The sequence below is a fragment of the Salmo salar genome, chromosome 09, assembly GCF_965601325.2.
Source record: "Salmo salar chromosome 09, fSalSal1, whole genome shotgun sequence".
NCBI lineage: Eukaryota > Metazoa > Chordata > Actinopteri > Salmoniformes > Salmonidae > Salmo > Salmo salar.
In genome coordinates, this window is record NC_138299.1 from 113,267,707 (window position 1) to 113,288,624 (window position 20,918).

The 20,918-nt window shown below is 42.6% G+C and overlaps 1 protein-coding gene across 4 annotated transcripts in view; it reads right to left on the reverse strand.

Annotated features, from left to right (window-relative positions):
• The window catches only part of dgkd (diacylglycerol kinase delta), a 173,936-nt gene that overhangs the window by 68,396 nt on the left and 84,622 nt on the right, over positions 1-20,918 (reverse strand). For all 4 annotated transcript variants that reach the window (XR_014378845.1, XM_045724294.2, XM_014213440.3 and 1 more), the window contains 7 exons: positions 18,985-19,124; positions 18,376-18,460; positions 3,468-3,562; positions 3,251-3,350; positions 2,812-3,082; positions 2,143-2,286; positions 1,724-1,852 (listed from right to left, as the gene is read on the reverse strand). Coding sequence is in view for 3 of the 4 variants with exons in the window: in XM_045724294.2 (XP_045580250.1) it covers positions 1,724-1,852; positions 2,143-2,286; positions 2,812-3,082; positions 3,251-3,350; positions 3,468-3,562; positions 18,376-18,460; positions 18,985-19,124 (964 nt within the window). In the remaining variant the exon portion in view is untranslated. The remainder of the gene's footprint in view (positions 1-1,723; positions 1,853-2,142; positions 2,287-2,811; positions 3,083-3,250; positions 3,351-3,467; positions 3,563-18,375; positions 18,461-18,984; positions 19,125-20,918) is intronic.

Below are 20,918 nucleotides of genomic sequence, written 5' to 3' on the forward strand. Positions count from 1 at the left end.
GTGTAACTGAGTCAGGTTTGTAGGCCTCCTTGCTTGCACATGCTTTTTCAGTTCTGCCCTCAAATGTTCTATAGGATTGAGGTCAGGGCTTTGTGATGGCCACTTCAATACCTTTACTTTGTTGTCCTTAAGCCATTTTGCCACAACTTTGGAAGAATGCTTGGGGTCATTGTCCATTTGGAAGACCCATTTGCGACCAAGCTTTAACTTCCTGACTGATGCCTTGAAATGTTGCTTCAATATATCCACATACTTTTCTTTCCTCATGATGCCGTCTATTTTGTGAAGTGCACCAGTCCCTCCTGCAGCATAGCACCCCCACAACATGATGCTGCCACCCCCGTGCTTCACGGTTGGGATGGTGTTCTTCGGCTTGCAAGATTACCCCTTTTTCCTCCAAACATAACAATGGTCATTATGGCCAAACAGTTCTATTTTTGTTTCATCAGACCATAGGACATTTCTCCAAAAAGTACAATCTTTGTCTCCATGTGCAGTTGCACTTGGCTTTTTTATGGCGACTTTGGAGTAGTGGCTTCTTCCTTGCTGTGCGGCCATCCAGGTTATGTCGATATAGGACTCGTTTTACTGTGGATATAGATACCTTTGTACTGGTTTCCTCCAGCATCTTCACAAGGTCCTTTGCTGTTGTTCTGGGATTGATTTGCACTTTTCGCACCAAAGTACGTTCATCTTTAGGAGACAAAACGCATTTCCTTCCTGAGCGGTATGACGGCTGCATGGTCCCATAGTGTTTATAGTTGCGTACTATTATTTGTACAGATGAATGTGGTACCTTCAGTCGTTTGGATGAACCAGACTTGTGGAGGTCTACAATTTATTTTTCTGAGGTCTTGGCTGATTTCTTTTGATTTTCCCATGGTGTCAAGCAAAGAGGCACTGAGTTTGAAGGTAGGTCTTGAAATACATCCACAGGTACACCTCCAAGTGACTCAAATTATGTCAATTAGCCTATCAGAAGCTTCTAAAGCCATGGCATCATTTTCTGGAATTTTCCAAGCTGTTTAAAGGCACAGTCAACTTAGTGCATGTAAACTTCTGACCCACTGGAATTGTGATACAGTGAATTATATGTTAAATAATCTGTCTGTAAACAATTGTTGGAAAAATTCCTTCTGTCATGCACGAAGTAGATGTCCTAACCAACTTGCCAAAGCTATAGTTTGTTTAACAAGAAAATTGTGGAGTGGTTGAAAAACGAGTTTTAATGACTCCAATCTAAGTGTTTGTAAACTTCCCACTTCAACTGTACTTTGCTTTGAAGAACTACTAAAATAGTGACTTTGTCAGACAGCATAGGCAGCAATTCTATAGAGATGAGATGATTATTTGGAATTAAATAATATAATCAAACAAAACAAATGTAATATACACCAACTGAAATATTTTATTAAAATAAAGTAATGTGAATAACTGATGGTTAATAAGTGATAAGCAGTAATGGGCAGTTACTACTATCCTGGGACTTTTATTCATTGTTTTATTCTGTATTGTTATAGCATTCAACCCACATAATGCATAGTGCATTTGTTTAAAAAAGATATTGAAAATTGTGATTTGTTTTTTATAATCGAACCGACTTCAAAAAGCACTAATCGCACAGCACTACAGTGTACAATAGTGTCCAAGGGAGTAGGGGTCGATTTGGGATTAGGGAACTGAGGGCCCTCGGTACAGAGCTGGTGAGAACTTGTGCCCTTACTTGGGTAGAGGATCTTGGTGTTGAGCATCGGCATGTTCTCGCGACTTCCTGTCTGGGCGGGAAGTAACGCAGAACTGCCCAGTGACAGGCTTCCTTTGCTGATGAGCTTCTCACAAGGAGTCTTGGACACTACAGGATGAAACAAAGACACAGAAAGACATGAGACACTGGGATCTTGATTAAAGAAAGGCACACTCCTTAAATTTGAAAAACAACGCATATTTATAAGTGATAATCTTCAATACTAAATGGGCACGCATCTTTAATTAAAATCATCTGTTTCGTCTGGGCTGTGTTCATTAGGGAAGGCAATGAAAAACAATTTAAAAGGTGATCCTTCCCTGGTTCGGACTGTTTTCTTATGTTTGGTACCAAATTAACACGACACAGGTTAGGAGACTCAGGGTTCAATGACTAACCTCTGCGGACTGGATGGCTCCTGGTGCTGTTACAGGCGTTCCCACTGTAGGACGACTGCAGAGACAGCTTGTCCTGCTCTTCCTCCTCCTCCTCCACCCCCAGAGCAAACACCTCCTGAGTCTGGGCATTCTGCTCGTCCACCGCTGATAGAAGAATGGAGAGAAAGACCGTTCAGCAACAAGAGCAGGTATGTTGAAAAAGTAGAGAGGTAAAACCGCTCTCTTTTGGATGAGTATAGATAGCAACTATATTATATTGGGGTCGGGTTACGTCCATTCTATTTCGCTTCACTCAATTCAGGAAGTTAACTGAAATTCCTATTCCAATAACTATCAAGCTTGATCTGAGACTGGCCACAAGATTGCCCAGGAGTCCTGCTCTACTGTTACAATGCTTATGGCCTTGACGTTTTCGTCTGTCCTCTGTTTTTATGTAACATATGAAACATCAAGTATGCCAAGTCGGTCAGTGTAGTCTATGTTTTATGTTTGTTTATTTTTTTAACCACAGACAAAAACTTCCCTTAGAGGACAAATAACCTTACTGTAAATCTAATTCCAATATTCAGAATTAATTCTCACGGAGGTCTAAATTGGAATTTCAGTTTACTTCCTGAATTGACCCATACCAATTAGAACAGAAGTAGCGGTAGGAAGGTAACATATCACCTTTTTCAGTGTGCTCGATTATCTGCCTGATGGCTTTCTTCAGGCTGTTGGCTCTCAGCATCAGCTGTTCCCTGGGCTTAAAGATGGCCGTCAGGGGCCTGGGGGAGCACGGGATGGCGGCGGGTGCGGGCGACGATGGCACCAGAACCCCCTCGCCCTCCTCCTGCTCCTCAGCGATGGTGGGGGGGGGGGCAGGCATCATAGTAGATGCCTGCGCCTCCTCATTGAGCGTCTTCAGCAGCGAGTCCAGCTTTTCCTTCAGAACCCCACACTGCAACCAATCGACCAATCAACACAGATCTGATTCACTGGATTAGTGCAAACATGGCTGGAGGGAGTTTCCACCATATTTCCTATACCAGTCATTTACATAAAATCAGGGAAGGGATGAGAGCAAGGTGAGATAATTGGTACAAAGCCATGGTTCCTCACTGCTTACCTTCTTGGCCATAGCCTCTGACTCCTCGGAGCTCTCCTTGTTCTTCTCGTAGGCCTTCCCCACTCGAGCCACAAAGTCCTTCACTGTCTCACACAGTACCCTACGAACATGCACAACACACGCACAACACACAACACAGTCAGGGCAACGGAAACCTACACCTAAGAAACGGTATGGACTGAGCAGGCAGACAGACTGATTGAAGTGACAAACATACTTAGCTGAGGAGATGACCACTGAGTGCTGATCTGAAGTCAGGATCTTGGACAGGTGGGCTGCCACAGAGTCTTCGTAGGTCAGAATCTGTTGCACCTGTGGCACAGATAACAATCAAGGTCAAAAACAGGCTAGTCTTCAGGAAATGTGTCTTGAACTGAAGAGCATCACCACTTATAGTGCAACATACAGTGCATTCGGAATTTATTCAGACCCCTTGACTTTTCCACATTTTGTTACGTTATAGATTATTCTACAATTGATTAAATAATCCCCCCCCCCCATCAATCTACACACAATGCCCCAAAACGACAAAGCAAAAACAGGTTATAAATTTATGCTATTATAATTATTACATTTTTTTTTTTTTAAATATCACATTTACATAAGTTTTCAGACCCTTTACTCAGTCCTTTGTTGAAGCACCTTTGGCAGCAATTACAGCCTCAAGTCTTTTTGGGTATGACAGATATGGCAGCTCTGCATCTAGCTCCTAAGCAACTTTGCAGTATTTAGTTTGTGTGTGTTATTTGTTACATAATTAACCCAGAAATGTGTTTGTTATTACATACAGACGGAAAGAACTTTTGGATTTCAGAGCGGTGGTAACTCACCAGGAATACGACTTTCCCGAATTGGAGCTTTATTCATACCCCCCCAAGGGCAATTGAACATATTCTAGAGGCAAAACACCAGCGGTGGAGAAGAGGTATTCTGAGTGGACTTCTAGTCTGACTCAGGAGGTGTGGACACCATCCACCACTTCCGAGTAGATTGCTCGCTAATGTTCTGTCTTTGGATAATAAAGTAGACGAGCTCAGGGCGATCATCTCCTTCCAGAGAGACATCAGGGATTGTAACATACTCTGGTTGACGGAAACATGGCTCTCTCAGGATATAATGTCCATACAGACAGCTGGGTTCTCAGTACCACGCGCAGACAGGAATAAAGAACACTCCGGGAAGAAGAAAGGCATGGGTGTATGTTTCAGTCCAATTATTATTTTTTTTTTTTAATAATAATAATAATGTATGAAATGAAATGTATGCACTCACTACTGTAAGTCGCTCTGGATAAGAGCGTCTGCTAAATGACTAAAATGTAATTTTTTTTTAATTAACTACTCATGGTGTGATTGTGATGACATACAGAAACGTACAGTCCCTTTGTTCACCCGACCTAGAAAACCTCACATTCAAATGCCGACCGTATTACCTCCCAAGAGAATTCTCTTCGGTTATAGTCACAGCCGTGTATATTCCCCTTCAAGCAGATACCACGACAGCTCTCAAAGAACTACACTGAACTTTATGCAAACTGGAAACCAGATATCCTGAGGCCGCATTTATTGTAGCTGGGGATTTTAAAAATGCAAATTCAAGGAAAATGCTACCAAAGTTGTACCAATACATTGGACCACTGCTACTCAACTTTTTGAAAATGCCTACAAGGCCATCCCCGCCCTTCCTTCGGCAAATCTGATCACGACTCCATTTTGTCCTCCCTTTCTACAGGCAGAAACTCAAACAGGAAGTACCCGTGCTAAGGTCTATTCAACGATTGGTGTGACCAATTGGATTCCATGCTTTAAGATTGTTTTGCTCACGCGGACTGGGACATGTTCCGGGTAGAGAATCTGAGAATAACATTGACGTATATAGAGTTCATCAGGAAGTGTATAGGAGATGTTGTACCCACTGTGACTATTAAAACCTACCCAAACCAGAAACAGTGGATAGATGGCAGCATTCGCGCAAAACTGAAAGTGCGAACCACCACATTTAACCATGGCAAGGTGACTGGGAATATTGCCGAATACAAACAGTGTAGTAATTCCCTCCGTAAGGCAATCAAACAGGCATAACGTCAGTAGAGACAAAGTGTAGTCACAATTCAACGCCTCAAACACGAGACGTATGTGGCCGGGTCGACAGACAACCACGGACTACAAATGGAAAACCAGCCACGTCGCAGAGACCGACGTCTTGCTTCCGGACAAGCTAAACACCTTCTTCACCCGCTTTGGAGGATAACACAGTGCCACCGACGCAGCACGCTACCAAGGACTGTGGGCTCCCCTTCTCCGTGGCTGACGTAAGACATTTAAGAGTGTTAACCCTCGCAAGGCTGCCAGCCCAGAAGGCCTTCAGATCATGCACAGACCAGCTGGCTGGAGTGTTTACAGACATATATTAAATCTGTCCCTATCCCAGTCTACTGTCCCCACTTGCTTAAAGATGTCCATCATTGTTCCTGTACACAAGAAAGCATAGGTAACTGAACTAAATGACTATCACCCCGTAGCACTCACTTCTGTCATCATGAAGTGCTTTGAGATGCAAGTTAAGGATCATATCACCTATACCTTACCTGACACCCTAGACCCACTTCAATTTGCTTACCGCCCCAGTAGATCCACAGACGATGCAATTGCCATCGCACTGCACACTGTCCTATTCCACGTGGAGAAGAGGAATACCTATGTAAGAATGCTGTTCATTGACTTGAGCTCAGCATTCAACACAACAGTACCCTACAAGCTCATCATTATTAAGCTCAGGGTCCTGGGTCTGAACCCCGCCTTGTGCAATTGGGTCCTGGACTTCCAGACGGGCCACACCCAGATGGTGAAGGTAGGAAATAACACACTGCACAAGGGTGAGTGTTCAGCCCCCTCCTGTACTCCCTGTTCACCCATGACTGCATGACCACGCACACCTCCAACTCAATCAAGTTTTTCAACGACACAACATTAGTAGGCCTGATTACCAACAATGACGAGACAGCCTACAGGAAGGAGGTGAGGGCCCTGGGAGAGTGGTGCCAGTTAAATAACCTCTCACTCAACGTCAACAAAACAAAAGGAGCTTATCGTAGAATTCAGGAAAGAGCAGAGGGAGCATGCCCTTATCCACATCGATGGGACAGCAGTGGAGAAGGTTGAAAGGAGGCTGAAGAAATATGGCTTGTCACCTAAAACCCTCAAACTTTTACAGATGCACAATTGAAAGCATCCTGTCAGGCTGTATCCCCGCTTGGTACGGCAACTGCGTTTGGGTGTTAACTTCTGCAAACCTTTGGGGATTTATTACTTTGTTCATTGTCCCTTCCTGTTGTACACAGAACAAGGAAGAGCTTGGTTTTGTTTGTTTGGAAAGTTTGTTTAAAAGTACATTGGAAAGTTCTTGGTAGCTACCTAGCTTGTTATGTTGGAACCCGTGACGCAGTTGGCATCAGTTGCTGGGACTGCTTGTATCTTTACAGTGATCCTGCCGACCAAGGACGGGTCTGAGGAGCTATTTGGCGTCACAGCTAGCCTAGCTGCTAGCTAGCTGGACATCAAGCTAGTGAGATGTTCTTGAACGCAGCCCACGACGCAGTTAGCCATTGTGGCTGGGACCCGCGGATGGTCCCGGGTTTGTGGCTGTCTAAATCCTTGCTGTTTGTTGTTTTCAATTTTCCCCGTGACCTGCCCTGTCTGGAACTGCAAAGTGTAACAGCCTAACATACATTGCTAGCTGATATGACAAAGACCAAAGCCGGCGAGAGTACCGTTGAGGACAGTCCCAGTGGTGTCTATCACACGTGAAGGATCTTTTAAACAAACAAAAAGAGACCTATAAGCAGTTGTTACAACAACAAGAAAATAGTTTCAAGTGTTTTGTCCAAATACTCGTGGATTCTACTAATAAAAGAATGGACAACCTGACCAGAGAGGTCCAGGACCTGAAGAACAGTTCTCCCAGGGTCAGCTCGATGAGTTGAAACAGGAGAACGGCATGATGACAGCAATCTATAAATCATTGAGAGAGGACATCAGTTCTGTATGTGAATCCATGATAACAATGACAGAGAAATTTGATATCTCGAGGGACAATCAAGGCGAAACAACATGGTTGCGGACGGAATTGCAGAATCTCCACGAGACCTGGATGGAGTCTGAGGACAAAGTGAGGGAAATTATCTCAGAGAAATTGAAGATGGACCACAGGAAGATTGAGGTGGAGCGCACACCCACAGGACTGGAAAACCCACCATCGGTCCAGGTGATAGGCCCAGGCCGATAGTGGTCAAGTTCCTGAGGTTCATAGACAAGGTAGCTGTTCTTTGCCCCAGAAGAGGAAAGAACTGATCCCAGCCATGAAAGCTGCCAGAGCGCGTGGGGACATTGCGTACATCTGCTACAACAGGCTCATTGTCCACCCTCCCTCCCAGAAGCCTGGAAGGGATGAGACAGCCAAGCCTATGGGTTCGTAGCCTCAACCCCGCAGCACACACACCAATTGATTAATGGACTGCTGAATGTATATTTTTTTCTCTTGCTTTGTCTGCTCTTTTCAATATTATATCTATCTCTGATAAGCTACCCAGGAAAGGTCTGAAAATAGCCCATATTAATATATGTAGCCTTAGAAATAAGGTTCATGAAATCAATAACTTGCTAACATCAGATAAGATTCATATATTAGCCATTTCTGAGACTCACTTAGATAATTAATTTGATGATACATCAGTAGCAATACAAGGATATAACATTTATAGAAGAGACAGAAATGCTTATGGGGAGGAGACAGACAGACAGACAGACAGACAGACAGACAGACAGACAGACAGACAGACAGACCTAAAATAGTGCATAAGAGATCATACAAAAGATTTCGCTGTGACTCTTATGTGGATGATGTTAAAAATATTTGTTGGTCTGATGTCATTAATGATGTCATTAATCCAGACGCTGCACTTGATGAATTTATGAAATTGCTTCATCCAATTATTGATAAACATGCACCTGTTAAGAAACTGACTGTTAGAACTGTTAAGGCTCCATCGATTGATGAGGAATTGAAAAACTGTATGGTTGAAAGAGATGGTGCAAAAGGAGTGGCTCATAAGTCTGGCTGTACATCTGACTGGCTTACTTACTGCAAATTGAGAAATTATGTGACTAAACTCATCAAAAAGAAGAAGAAACTTTATTATGATGCCAAGAGCAATGAAATAAAGAATGATGGAAAAAAACTTTGGAGTACTTTAAATTAACTTATGGGCAGAAAGACAAATTCAACAATTTCAACAATTATTTTAATGATTATTTAATTGGCAAAGTGGGCAAACTTAGGCAGGAAATGCCCACGACAAACAGTGAGCAATTATATTCATGTATAAAAAACTAATAATGAAAGAAAAGCAATGCAAGTTAGAATTTTGTAAAGTTTGTGTGGGAGAAGTGGAAAAATTATTGTTAACAATCAATAATGACAAACCTGGCATTGACAACTTAGATGGAAAGCTACTCAGGATGGTAGCTGACTCTATAGCCACTCCTATCTGTCAAATGTTTTATCTGAGCCTAGAGGAAAGTCTTTGTCCTCAGGCCTGGAGGGAAGCCAAAGTAATTCCGCTACCCAAGAGTGGTAAAGCGGCCTTTACTGGCACTAACAGCAGACCTATAAGCTTGCTGCCAACTCTTAGCAAACTGTTGGAAAAAATGGTGTTTGACCAAATACAATGCTATTTCTCTGTAAACAAATTAACAATAGACTTTCAGCATGCTTATAGAGAACGGCACTCAACATGTACCGCACTGACACACATGACTGATGATTGGTTGAAAGAAATTGATAATAAGAAGATTGTGGGAGCTGTACTGTTAGATTTCAGTGCAGCCTTTGATATTATTGACCATAAGCTGTTGTTGAAAATGGCTTTTCAACCGCTGCCATATCGTGGATTCAGAGCCATCTATCTAATAGAACTCAAAGGGTTTTCTTTAATGGAAGTGTCTCTAATGTCAAACATGTAAAGTGTGGTGTACCGCAGGGCAGCGCTCTAGGCCCTATACTCTTTTCTATTTTTCAACATTATCAAGGCCGCAGGGCCAGACGGATAACCAGGACGTGTACTCAGAGCACGCACTGAGCAACTGGCAAGGGTCGTCACTGACACTTTCAACCTGTCCCTGGCAGAGTCTGTAATACATAAATGTTTCAAGCAGACCACCATAGTTCCTGTGCCCAACAACACCAAGGTAACCTGCCTAAATGACTACCGACTCGTAGCACTCACGCCTGTAGCCATGAAGTGCTTTGAAAGGCTGGTCATGGCTCACATCAACACCATCATCCCAGAAATCCTAGACCCACTCCCAATTTGCATACCGCCCCAACAGATCCACAGATGACACAATATCTATTGCACTCAACAATGCCCTTTCCCACCTGGACAAAAGGAACACTTATGTGAGAATGCTATTCATTGACTTTCACTCAGCATTCAACACCATAATGCCCTCAAAGCTCATCCCTAAGCTAAGGATCCTGGGACTAAACACCTCCCTCTGCAACTGGATCCTGGACATCCTGACAGGCCGCCCCCAGGTGGTAAGGGTAGACAACAACACATCTGCCATGCCGATCACCAACATGGAGGCCCCTAAGGGGTGAGTGCTTAGTCCCCTGCTGTACTCCCTGTTCACTCATGACTGCATGGCCAGGCATGACTCCAACATCATCATTAAGTTTTCCGACGACATAACAGTGGTAGGCCTGATCACCGACAATGATGACACAGCCTATAGTGAGGAGGTCAGAGACCGTGATCAAGACAAAGGAGATGATTTTGGACTACAGGAAAAAGAGGACCGAGCACGCCCCTATTCTCATCGACAGGGCTGTAGTGGAGCAGATTGAGAGCTTGAAGTTCCTTGGTGTCCATCACCAACAAACTATCATGGTCCAAAAACACCAAGACAGTCGTGAAGAGGGCATGACAACGCCTATTCCCCCTCAGGAGACTGAAAAGATAAGGCATGGGTCCTCAGATCCTCAAAAAGTTCTACAGCTGCACTATCGAGAGCATCCTGACTAGTTGCATCACCGCCTGGTATGGCATCTGCTCGGCCTCCGACCACAAGGCACTACAGAGGGTAGTGCATCCGGCCCAGTACATCACTGGAGCCAAGCTTACGGCCATCCAGGACCTCTATACAAGGCGGTGTCAGAGGAAGACCCTAAAAATTGGATTTGATTTTTGTTTGTAATTTTTCTGGAATTAGATTTTTTTTTTAAAGACTCCAGCCTCCCAAGTCATAGACCGTTCTCTTTTATACCGCACGGCAAGAGGAACTGGAGCACCAAGTCTAGGTCCAAAAGGCTTCTTAACAGCTTCTACCCCCAAGCCATGAGACTGCTGAACAGCTAATCAAAAGGCTACCCGGGACTATTTGCATTGACCCCCCCACCTCATTTTTACGGTGCTGTTGCTCGCTGTTTATTATCTAAGCGTAGTTACTTTACCCCTACCTACATTTATCTCGATTAACCTGTACCCCCGTACATTGACTCTGTACCTGTACCCCCTGTATATAGCCTCGTTATTATTTTATTGTTGCTCTTTTATTTTTCTTAAAACTGCATTGTTGGTTAAGGGCTTGTAAGTAAGCATTTCACTGTAAAGTCTACACCTGTTGTATTCAGCACATGTGACAAATAAAATTGGATTCGATTTCTGTTTTGTATTTTTAATGAATTTAGAAAAAAATTCTAAAAGCCTGTTGTTTTCGCTTTGTCATTATGGGGTATTGTGTGTAGATTGACGAGGAACATGTTTTATTTAATCAATTTTAGAACAAGGCTGTAATGTAACAAAATGAGGAAAAAGTCAAGTGGTCTGAAAACTTTCCGAATGCATTGTATATATTAGGGCTTGATACGCTGTTGGTCAACTGAGAATTTTGTAATGGAGCAGTTGCAAAAAAAGACAAAGTTTTATAGCATATCTTAATTGATGCCTGTCTTAGTGGACTAATCCATTTGTATTTGTATTTATTAGGGATCCCCATTAGCTGCTGCCAACATTATTACACCACTGCATATCTACAATACCAAACGTATAATACCACCATACAACAATATTACAATGTACGTGTGTGTAGAGTGCGTGTGCTAGCACTTGTGTGCATATGCGTGTGTCTGTACCTTTGTGTGTCTCTTCACAGTCCCCGCTGTTCCATAATATATATTTTTATGTGTTAAATCTGATCCTACTGCTTGCATCAGTTACCTGACGTGGAATAGAGTTCTGTGTAGTCATGGCTCTATGTAGTTTGTGCACCTCCCATAGTCTGTTCTGTACTTGGGGACTGAAGATAATCGGTGTCTAAGCTATGTGCTAGTAGTTTTAACAGACAGCTCGGTGCATTCAGCTTGTCAACACTTCTTACAAAAAGTAGTAGTGACGAAGTTAATCTCTCCTCCACTTTGAGCCATGAGAGAATGACATGCATATCATTAATGTTAGATCCCGTGTACTTTAAAGGGCCAGCCGTGCTACCCTGTTCTGAGCCAATTGTAATTTTCCTCACACTTCGTGGCACCTGACCACACAACTGAACAGTAGTCCAGGTGTGACAAAACTAGGGCCTGAAGGACCTGCCTTGTTGATAGTGTTATTGGACAGACTTCTCCCCATCTTAGCCACTGTTACATCAATATGTTTTGACCATGGCAGTTTACAATCCAGGGTTACTAAATCTCTCCATTATTCATTACAAGATTTAGTTGAGGTTTAGGGTTTAGTGAATTACTTGTTCCAAATACAATGCTTTTAGTTTTAGAAATATTTAGTACTAACTTATTCCTTGCCACCCATTCTGAAACTAAATGCAGCTATTAATTAAGTGTTCTTATTTACAATGACAGCCTAGGAAGAGTGGGTTAACCGTCTTGTTCAGGGGCAGAACAACAGATTTTTTTACCTTGTCAGCACAGGGATTCGATCTAGCAACCTTTCGGTTTCTGGCCCAACACCCTAACCACTAGGCTACCTGCCACCCCATCTAGTATGCTTATATTGAAAATATCGTCCGCTATTATCCTCAGTAATTTTCCATCCAAGTTGTCAAACCCCGGGGGCATGTCATTGTTGATAGACAACAATTAATTTTTTCACCTCTTCCACACTCACTACAGAATTCAAAAGTACAATGCTTGTCTTTCATAATTTGGTCAGATATACTTGGATGTGTAGGGTCAGCGTTTGTTGCTGGCATGTCATGCCTCAACTTTGTTCATCTTGCCAATGCAAAAATCATTAAAGTATTTGGCAATATCAGTGGGTTTTGGGATGAATGAGCAATCTGATTCATTGAATGATGAGCTGAGTTTGCCTTTTTGCCCAATTTTTTTTTTTTAAGGTGCTCCAAAACTTTTTACTATCATTCTTTATATTATTTATTTTTATTTCATAGTATAGTTTTTCTTTTTATTTAGTTTAGTCACATGATTTCTCAATTTGGAGGTCGTTTCCCCAGTTGTTTGTGTCGTCAGGCTTATTTGTCATACCTTTTGCCATCTCAACCATACCATTTTTTAAATTCCTCATCAATCCAAAGGTATTCAACAGTTTTTACAGTCATTTTCTTAAATGGGTACATGCTTATTAGTAACTGGAATAAGTTATTTCATAAATGTGCTTCTTATTAAACACCACAAACCAGCAAAAAAACATAAGAATGACTACAAAACGTATTATATGACCTCTTATACACTATATTATGCCCAGCCTTTGGAACTTTGTGTTTTCCTAGATATGGCTACTATATTGTGATCACTACATCCTATGAATTTGGATACTGCTTTAAAGCAAATTTCTGCAGCATTAGTAAAGATGTGATCAATACATGTTGATGATTTCATTCCTGTCCTGTTTGTAACTACCCTGGTTGATTGACTGATAACTTGAACCAGGTTGCAGGCACTGATTACTGTTTGAAGCTTTTTCTTGAGTAGGCAGCTTGACGTAAGCCAGTCAATAATGAAATCATCCAGAAAATATACCTCTGTTGATATCACATACATTATCAAGCATTTCACACATATTATCCAGATACTGATTGTTAGCACTTGGTGGTCTATAGCAGCTTCCCAGTAGAATGGGCTTTAGGTGAGGCAGATGAAGCTGTAGCTATATTACTTCAACAGTATTTAACAAAAGATCCTCTCTAAGCTTTACAGGAATGTGGTTCTGAATATAGACCGCAACACCGCCCCATTGGTATTTCTGTATTTTCTGAAGATGTCATAACCATCTTTGCTACCACTGTATCAAAGGTATTAGCTAAGTGAGTTTCAGAAACAGAATATGAATGTCATCTGTTACTAGCACGTTATTGACTTCAAAGACTACATATGTTAATATGGGCTATTTCTAGTACTTTCTGGGATGCTTGATTGTTTTTAATACTTTACTGGGAAACTTATCAGAAGTAGACTTGCTCATGTCATTTATATTGGAGCTGAGCTGCACTCAGTGGACTTCCTACTAGGGCACACCGCCTCAGTGCTAACAGTATAACTCTGGTTCATAGGCACATGATTACTGCATACAATAGCTGTAGGATCAGAGGCATTCAAATCAGTTAGGCATTCAAATCAGTTAGGGGGACATACAATGTAAGTACCTTAATTTGTCTGCCAATGCCCCTGGAATAATGTACGACAACTCAACGACACAATGGTAGGGATTAACTGAGCTGGTCTTGGGTCATTGATAAGTCATTGTCTCAACGCAGCCTTGAAAAGACTCCAGGAGCCAAGATGATTTGGATGGACTCTGTCATTCCAGTAGAGCATCTTCTCTTTCCAGAAGGTTTTGAAGTTATCAATAAATGTGATTCCAACAGAGCTACAGTAATCTGTTAGCCAGTTGTGTAATGCCAATAGCCTGATGAATATTTCACACCCGCAGCCCAACGATGGTACCGGACCAGAAATGATTGGCACTTTCTGGAATCCTTTAGTGCTAGAATCAGTTCTTTAAAATACATTTTCAGAAGTTCCCGAGCTAGCCCACCTAGCCTACATGAGCTACAACAGCATCAGCTCCCGGCATCTGTCGTAGAATGTTCGGAAGCAGCCTTATAATGTCCTGTACTCGTGCTCCAGGATAGCACAGGGTTTTTGCTCCGGGAAACAAGATGTCTCTTACAATAGAGCTGTTGATGACGACAGCTGGTGCAATGGCTGAGGAGGTCCGGACGTTCTTTCACCTCGAGTGGTTTCGCAAACCCCTCGAGGACCAAAGGACGGTGGGGCCTGATGGACGGAAGCCAGCTGTAGTATCCATCGTGGATGATGAATGGGCCGGAGTCTCAGGCAGCCTTATTGTCTGATGAGGGGGGAGCACTGAGGATCTGAACCCGAGGTAGAAGCCACCGGAGAGTGAGACAGAACAGAGGACGAAGGCGCAGGTATCTCCGGATCCGATCTTGAATCAGAAGTCCCTAGAGAAAAAGGCGCCGGAACCTCTGAATCCAAGGCGGCAAAGCCGTTTCTGGTCTGTGTCCGGTCATGGATTAACATCTCCAAGGAGACCCCCTTTACCAGGGGATGCTGTCTTAAACTTCCATGACGAGTGACATATCTCCATGGCTGGTTGGTAGGGTCAAGAACAGGAACATCCCCCAAGTCATCCAGGAGCATCCTATTAGCGCTGTTCTCCAGGGAAGGGGGAGACCGCTTCGAGGAGTGATCCCTATAGAGTACTGGCCAGTTGGCTGTGGAGAGCTGACGTGGCGGCGAAAAGTCCACCACATCAGAGCGGCGTCCAGCTACTGGGGTAGAAGAGAAAGAAGAAGTAGGCGGGCGTGGATTCCCCAGTAGCTTGTGTAGGTTTGCTACTTGATTGCTAAGAGTAGCCACTTCGCCCCTGTAGTCCTCTGCAAGAAAACAGTTGCTACATTGAAAGTCCGGGCAGTCCACATTGTCCCAGTAATAAAGCAAAAATAAACACAGCTCCAGCAAAGTTGAAAATGTTCAATAGGGACCCTCTAGGCTAGCTGGCTGGGCTAGCTGGGCTTCCGTGTCTCCCTTTTTACATGGAATTCTCAATTAAGTGAACAAAAAGAGCTCACACAAATTGAAAAACCTGAAAAGCAGAAAGATGTGTCCTCCTTAAAATCCTCTCACAGCGGTGACCACAAAAGCAGTGTCTGCACGTACTGTTGGTAGCAGCATTAGCTGCTAGTTTGATACTGATAGCTACCAGATAGACTAGTAGCTAGCTTCTGTAAACAACTTCAGACTTTTTGGTCTGGCAGGATCCCAAGACAGATAGTACCGGACACAGCAACTGAGACTAACCGAGTTGCGGGATCCAAACTCAAAAATGGTATAAATCAAACTTTGCAAGGAAACACTGTCACAACTTTACAAAAACAATAAACCAAGGTCTCTCGTTCAGCATTCAACATACCATATGACCAGACATCACTCTCCAAGGTGACATATCGGCGGCCGCGGTGATGGCACACCATTATCACCAGTAGTACATTTACCGTTAATTTGCAATATTTCTAACATACAATGTTTGTTTGGTTACTATAATTTGTGACCCGTTTCAGGAAACTAGGCGTATGTCGTGGGTCACTACTTCACACAAGAGCCATTTGAACGTAATCTTAAAAAAATTATATATATAAAAATGTGTTTTTTGGCCAGAAATGCCTTCTGGAACATGTGAACATGGGCCTGAATAACAAACTTGTATGCCATCTGTAAATACGAATACAATTGTTAAATTACGAGCCTAGTTAGTTTAGCCACAGAAAAAGTGAGCAACCTTCCTGCTAGCCATGATTGGCTGAGATAATGAGTGGGCTGGACATGCCGAGAGATGAGTTCGGATTGGTCTATCATATAACACGCTTCTGTCTATTTGAGCTGGGTAGTATGTGTAGGTAATCCTGTCTAACGCTGCTTTTTAAAAAATATATTGCTTAGTAGAACTGCATAAGTGTTGCTCTCCACTTTCTGGAGGACCGAGTTTTTAAATCAGTGGAATTAGAGTATGATAGCTAAGGAGATAGAGGAAACACCTGTCTCCGGATTACATCTTCAAACTAAGGGCAACCGTGGCATCCGTGACAAGGAAAAGCGTCCAACCATAACGTATACGGGTAAGATAGTCTAGCTAGCTACATTTTCAGATATTACACGTTTCTAATTTTGACAAAGTCATTCTCATTTCAAGTTAAAGTGTACTGTTAGCTAGCTAACGTTAGCTGGCTGGCTCGCTAGCTAACGTTATGTGTATGATCTTATTATTTGTATCTCAGATCCATTTGCTTGGCTAGTTATAGCCTAATGTTAGCTAGCTAACATTGAACCTGGTTGGTTATCTAGCTGCAGAGTGGTAACGCCATGAGTTGGTTTTACGGTTCATTGTTCAGCTAGCTACATGTCTTAACAAAAGACTCCACTATGCAAGTAACCATTTTGGGTGGCCATCTACAGTCTGGTCATCTACTCCTATTTCAGAGCACTCGTCTGAGTGTGCCAGAGTGCAGAATAACTGAGGACTTTACGAACGCTCAACACCTGTTGAATATGGCCGGTGTCAGTATACGTTGGCCAAAAAAAGCGTTATTAAATTGTTGCCAGCAGCACAGTTTCAGTCACCAACACTCTGGATAACATGAAAACAGCCTAACCAGCTCTGCTAAGGCGAGTAAAATGAGTGGGGTGTTCTCTCATTTGTGCCTGGAAATAGCTAGCAAGCTAGCCAATGTTAGCCAGTTGGGGTGCTTGACTGCCGTTGTGAGGTCAGAACGCTCGAATCAACCCTACTCATCGGCCAGAGCATGTGAAATCCATAAATTAGGGCCTTATGAATTTTAAAAAAATTGACCGATTTCCTCATATGAACTGTAACTCAGTAAAATCAATGAAAGTGTTGCATGTTGTGTTTATATTTTTGTTCAGTATATTAATATTGTTTTGTTTGGAGCACTCCTGTCAATGTTGAGTAAGGACACAAACCTGATTACACATAGAAGTAGGCCTAGGCTACCTGGCATGCACACAAATTTGGGGAGCTGATAGAATTTCTGATTGTCTTAACTCACCACCACCAATGAGCTGTGGAGCTTCTTAAAGTATTTTTTTCTTCACCTCAAACAGCAAGTAAACAAGTCTGTTTCTACATACATTGAGAATGACAATAGTTCCTCAATGTAGCCTAAATCTTTCCAGCTCTCTCCCTTTTGATAACCACTCGGTGTGAAAAGGAAAACAAATGTCATGCTCTGATTCGGTAGAAACGTCATAAAATATACCTACCTGATTACTTCTTATCCCTTGCACAAATAAATAGCCTACAGCTGTGTGGGAAACTGATATTTTATACAATGTTGCAAGTTTGTTAGCAAGCTTAGGGCTAGACCAAGTTGATACAATGTTTCAAATTCCTTGCAGACGTGTGTGATTTATTTTTATTGTGATATTTTCTACCTGCAGAATGCAATGTTTTTATTTGTTGGCTTTATGTAGGCTATTTTTACATAGTTGGCAAGTTATTTTTAGATTTGTATAATTTCCATTTTAGATATAATTTATATTAACCACATGACAATGATTTTGAGATACGAAGACTATTATAAAATAAATGAAACTGTTCCACGAAAATGTGCATATGAAAATCATAAATGGCATGCAGATCGGTAGAAATGTTTCTACCGATCTGCATGTTTCTACCGATCTGCATGCCAGTTATGATTTTCATATGCACATTTTCGTGGAACAGTTAATTTAATTGGCACTCCAAATGAAAAAGGCTGCTGACCACTGGTGTAGCTTATTACAAGCAACTTCGGGAACGTAGTGGCACAATCTGCGAAGGTCAGCAGGACGAGATGGTTCGGGAAGAGTTTTTTTTCTTCTGTTTAGGCTATCTTGATCTCGGTCTTCAGTGCGCTTAAAGTCTCACACAAGCTCAGTAGCCTACATACTGTATATCTGAAGACAAGTGTCTGATGACTCCATACATAAATGGAATGTAACTGCAATTGTACTCGAATTCAGCTAAAACTATCACGATGTGCAGAACAGGAATTTATGTCATTGCCAGGTACCTCAGAGTCATCGCTGCAATCCTCTGTCACCGTAGAGCTGGAATGTTGCCGCGGGAACTTTGTCTCATACACCATAATACTCCACCTGGACAAAAAATAAAAACAATGGATAATTTAGGGGCTGCTTTTTTTTTTCTTCCTGACCTGACCAGAAGAAACTCCTGGACTAATGATAACTGGCTTAAAAGCTATAATATGTAACTTTTTGGGCAACCTGACCAAATTCACATAGAAATCTGAGTTATAAATCTGTCATTCTCATTGATATTTCACAGCGGTTTAGATGGTACAATGACTCTACACAATCAATGCTTGTTTTGTCACAAACTGAAATTAGGCCAACTGTTTTCTGCAAATGGTTCCTTTAATGGTACCTTTTAAACAGTTAGTTACATGCTCTTCCTCTCTCTTCATCCCTCTCACACCTGTCAAGCATCTTGGTGAGTATTTCCCTTACCCCCTGTTCTCCTCCCCAAGTCTCTCTCTCTCTTTCGCCCCTCCTCCTCCCTCCCTCACCTCCATGTCGAGCATCTTGGTGCTGGCTCTCTACAGCTTCTCCCCCTTTACCTCCTCATTCCTCCCATCCTCCCTCCTCCCTCCCTCTCCTACCTGTCAAGCATCTTGGTGCTGGCCCTCTCAAGCTTCTCCAGTATTTGAGGCAGCTGTGCGTCATCATCACAGGCCGAGCCCCAGCCCAGGACGCGGGCGAGGTCATTTCCTGTCCCCAGGGGCAGAACACCCAGCTGGCACTGCAACACAACAAATGATTTATCCAGTTACAACTGACCCCCGTTACATTTAACCCCGTTCTCCCCCATTTAATCCTAATTCAGAAAACACGAATATAGCTCACATATCAAATCTTTGATTAGTAACTCCTACCATTTTGTTTTTGTCATAGAAATGTATATTGATGGTTATATTTATACTAAACAAAAATATAAAATGCAACTACTTCAAAGATTTTACTGAGTTACAGTTCATATAAAACAAATCAGGACCTAATCTATAGTTTTCACATGACTGGGCAGGGGTGCAGTCATGGGTGGGCCTCTCCAAGGCCCACTCAGAATTAGTTATTTTCCACAAAAGGGCTTTATTACAGACATAAATACTCCTCAGCAACCCCCCAAAGACGATCCTGCAGGTAAAGAAGCCGGATGCGGAGGTCCTGGGCTGGCATGGTTACACGTGGTCTGCAGTTGTGAGGCTGGTTGGACGTACTGACAAATTCTCTAAAATGACGTTGGAGGCAGCTTATGGTAGAGAAATTAACATTCAATTATCTGGAAACAGCGCTGGTGGGCATTTGAGGCATCTGTGGCATTGTGTTGTGTGACCCTCAGAGTTTCCCTGCACCCTGAGCTCCGGACAGACACAGCTGTAGGCTATTTATTTGCGCAAGGGATAGGCATATTTTATGATGTTTCCACCGGATCAGAGCGTGACATTTGTTTTCCCTTTTACACCGAGTGGTTATCAAAAGGGAGAGAGCTGGAAAGATTTCTCAAGTAGACTACATTGAGGAAGTATTGTCATTCTCTATGGACGTAGAAACAGACTTTGTTTACTTGCTGTTTGAGGTGAAGAAAAAAATTACACAGCTCATTAGTAGTGGTGGTGAATTAAGGCAATCAAAAATACTATCAGATCCCCAAATGGGCACATTTATAAGCCTACATTTAATTGCAGGCCAGGTAGCCTAGGCCTACTTCTATGCATAATCAGGTTCGCATCTTTACTCAACATTGACAGGTGCGCTCCAAACAAAACCAAATTAATATGCTGAACAAAAATATAAACATGGAACAATTTCATTGATTTTACTGAGTTACAGTTCATATTAGAAAATCAGTCAATGCACCTGTGTAATGATCATGCTGTTTAATCAGCTTCTTGACCTGTCAGGTGGATGGATTATCTTGGCTAAGTAGAAATGCTCACTAACATGGATGTAAACACATTTTTTGTACAACATTTTAGCGAAATAAGCTTTTTGTGCGTTTAGAACATTTCTGGGATTTTTTATTTCAGCTCTTGAAACCTGGGACCAACACATTACATGTTGCGTTTATTTTTGTTCAGTGTAGTATTTGTGTACTGCTCTTCTCTGTGTCACGGAGGCTCTCCGGCACTGCTAAAGCTAACTCTCTCTCCTCTGCTCTCATCCTTCTAGACCTATCTGCTGCCTTTGATACTGTGAACCATCAGATCCTCCTCTCCACCGTCTCCGAGTTGGGCATCTCCGGCGCGGCCCACGCTTGGATTGCGTCCTACCTGACAGGTCGCTCCTACCAGGTGGCGTGGCGAGAATCTGTCTCCGCACCATGCGCTCTCACCACTGGTGTCCCCCAGGGCTCTGTTCTAGGCCCTCTCCTATTCTCGCGATACACCAAGTCACTTGGCTCTGTCATATCCTCACATGGTCTCTCCTATCATTGCTATGCAGATGACACACAATTAATCTTCTCCTTTTCCCCTTCTGATAACCAGGCGGCGAATCGCATCTCTGCATGTCTGTCAGACATATCAGTGTGGATGAC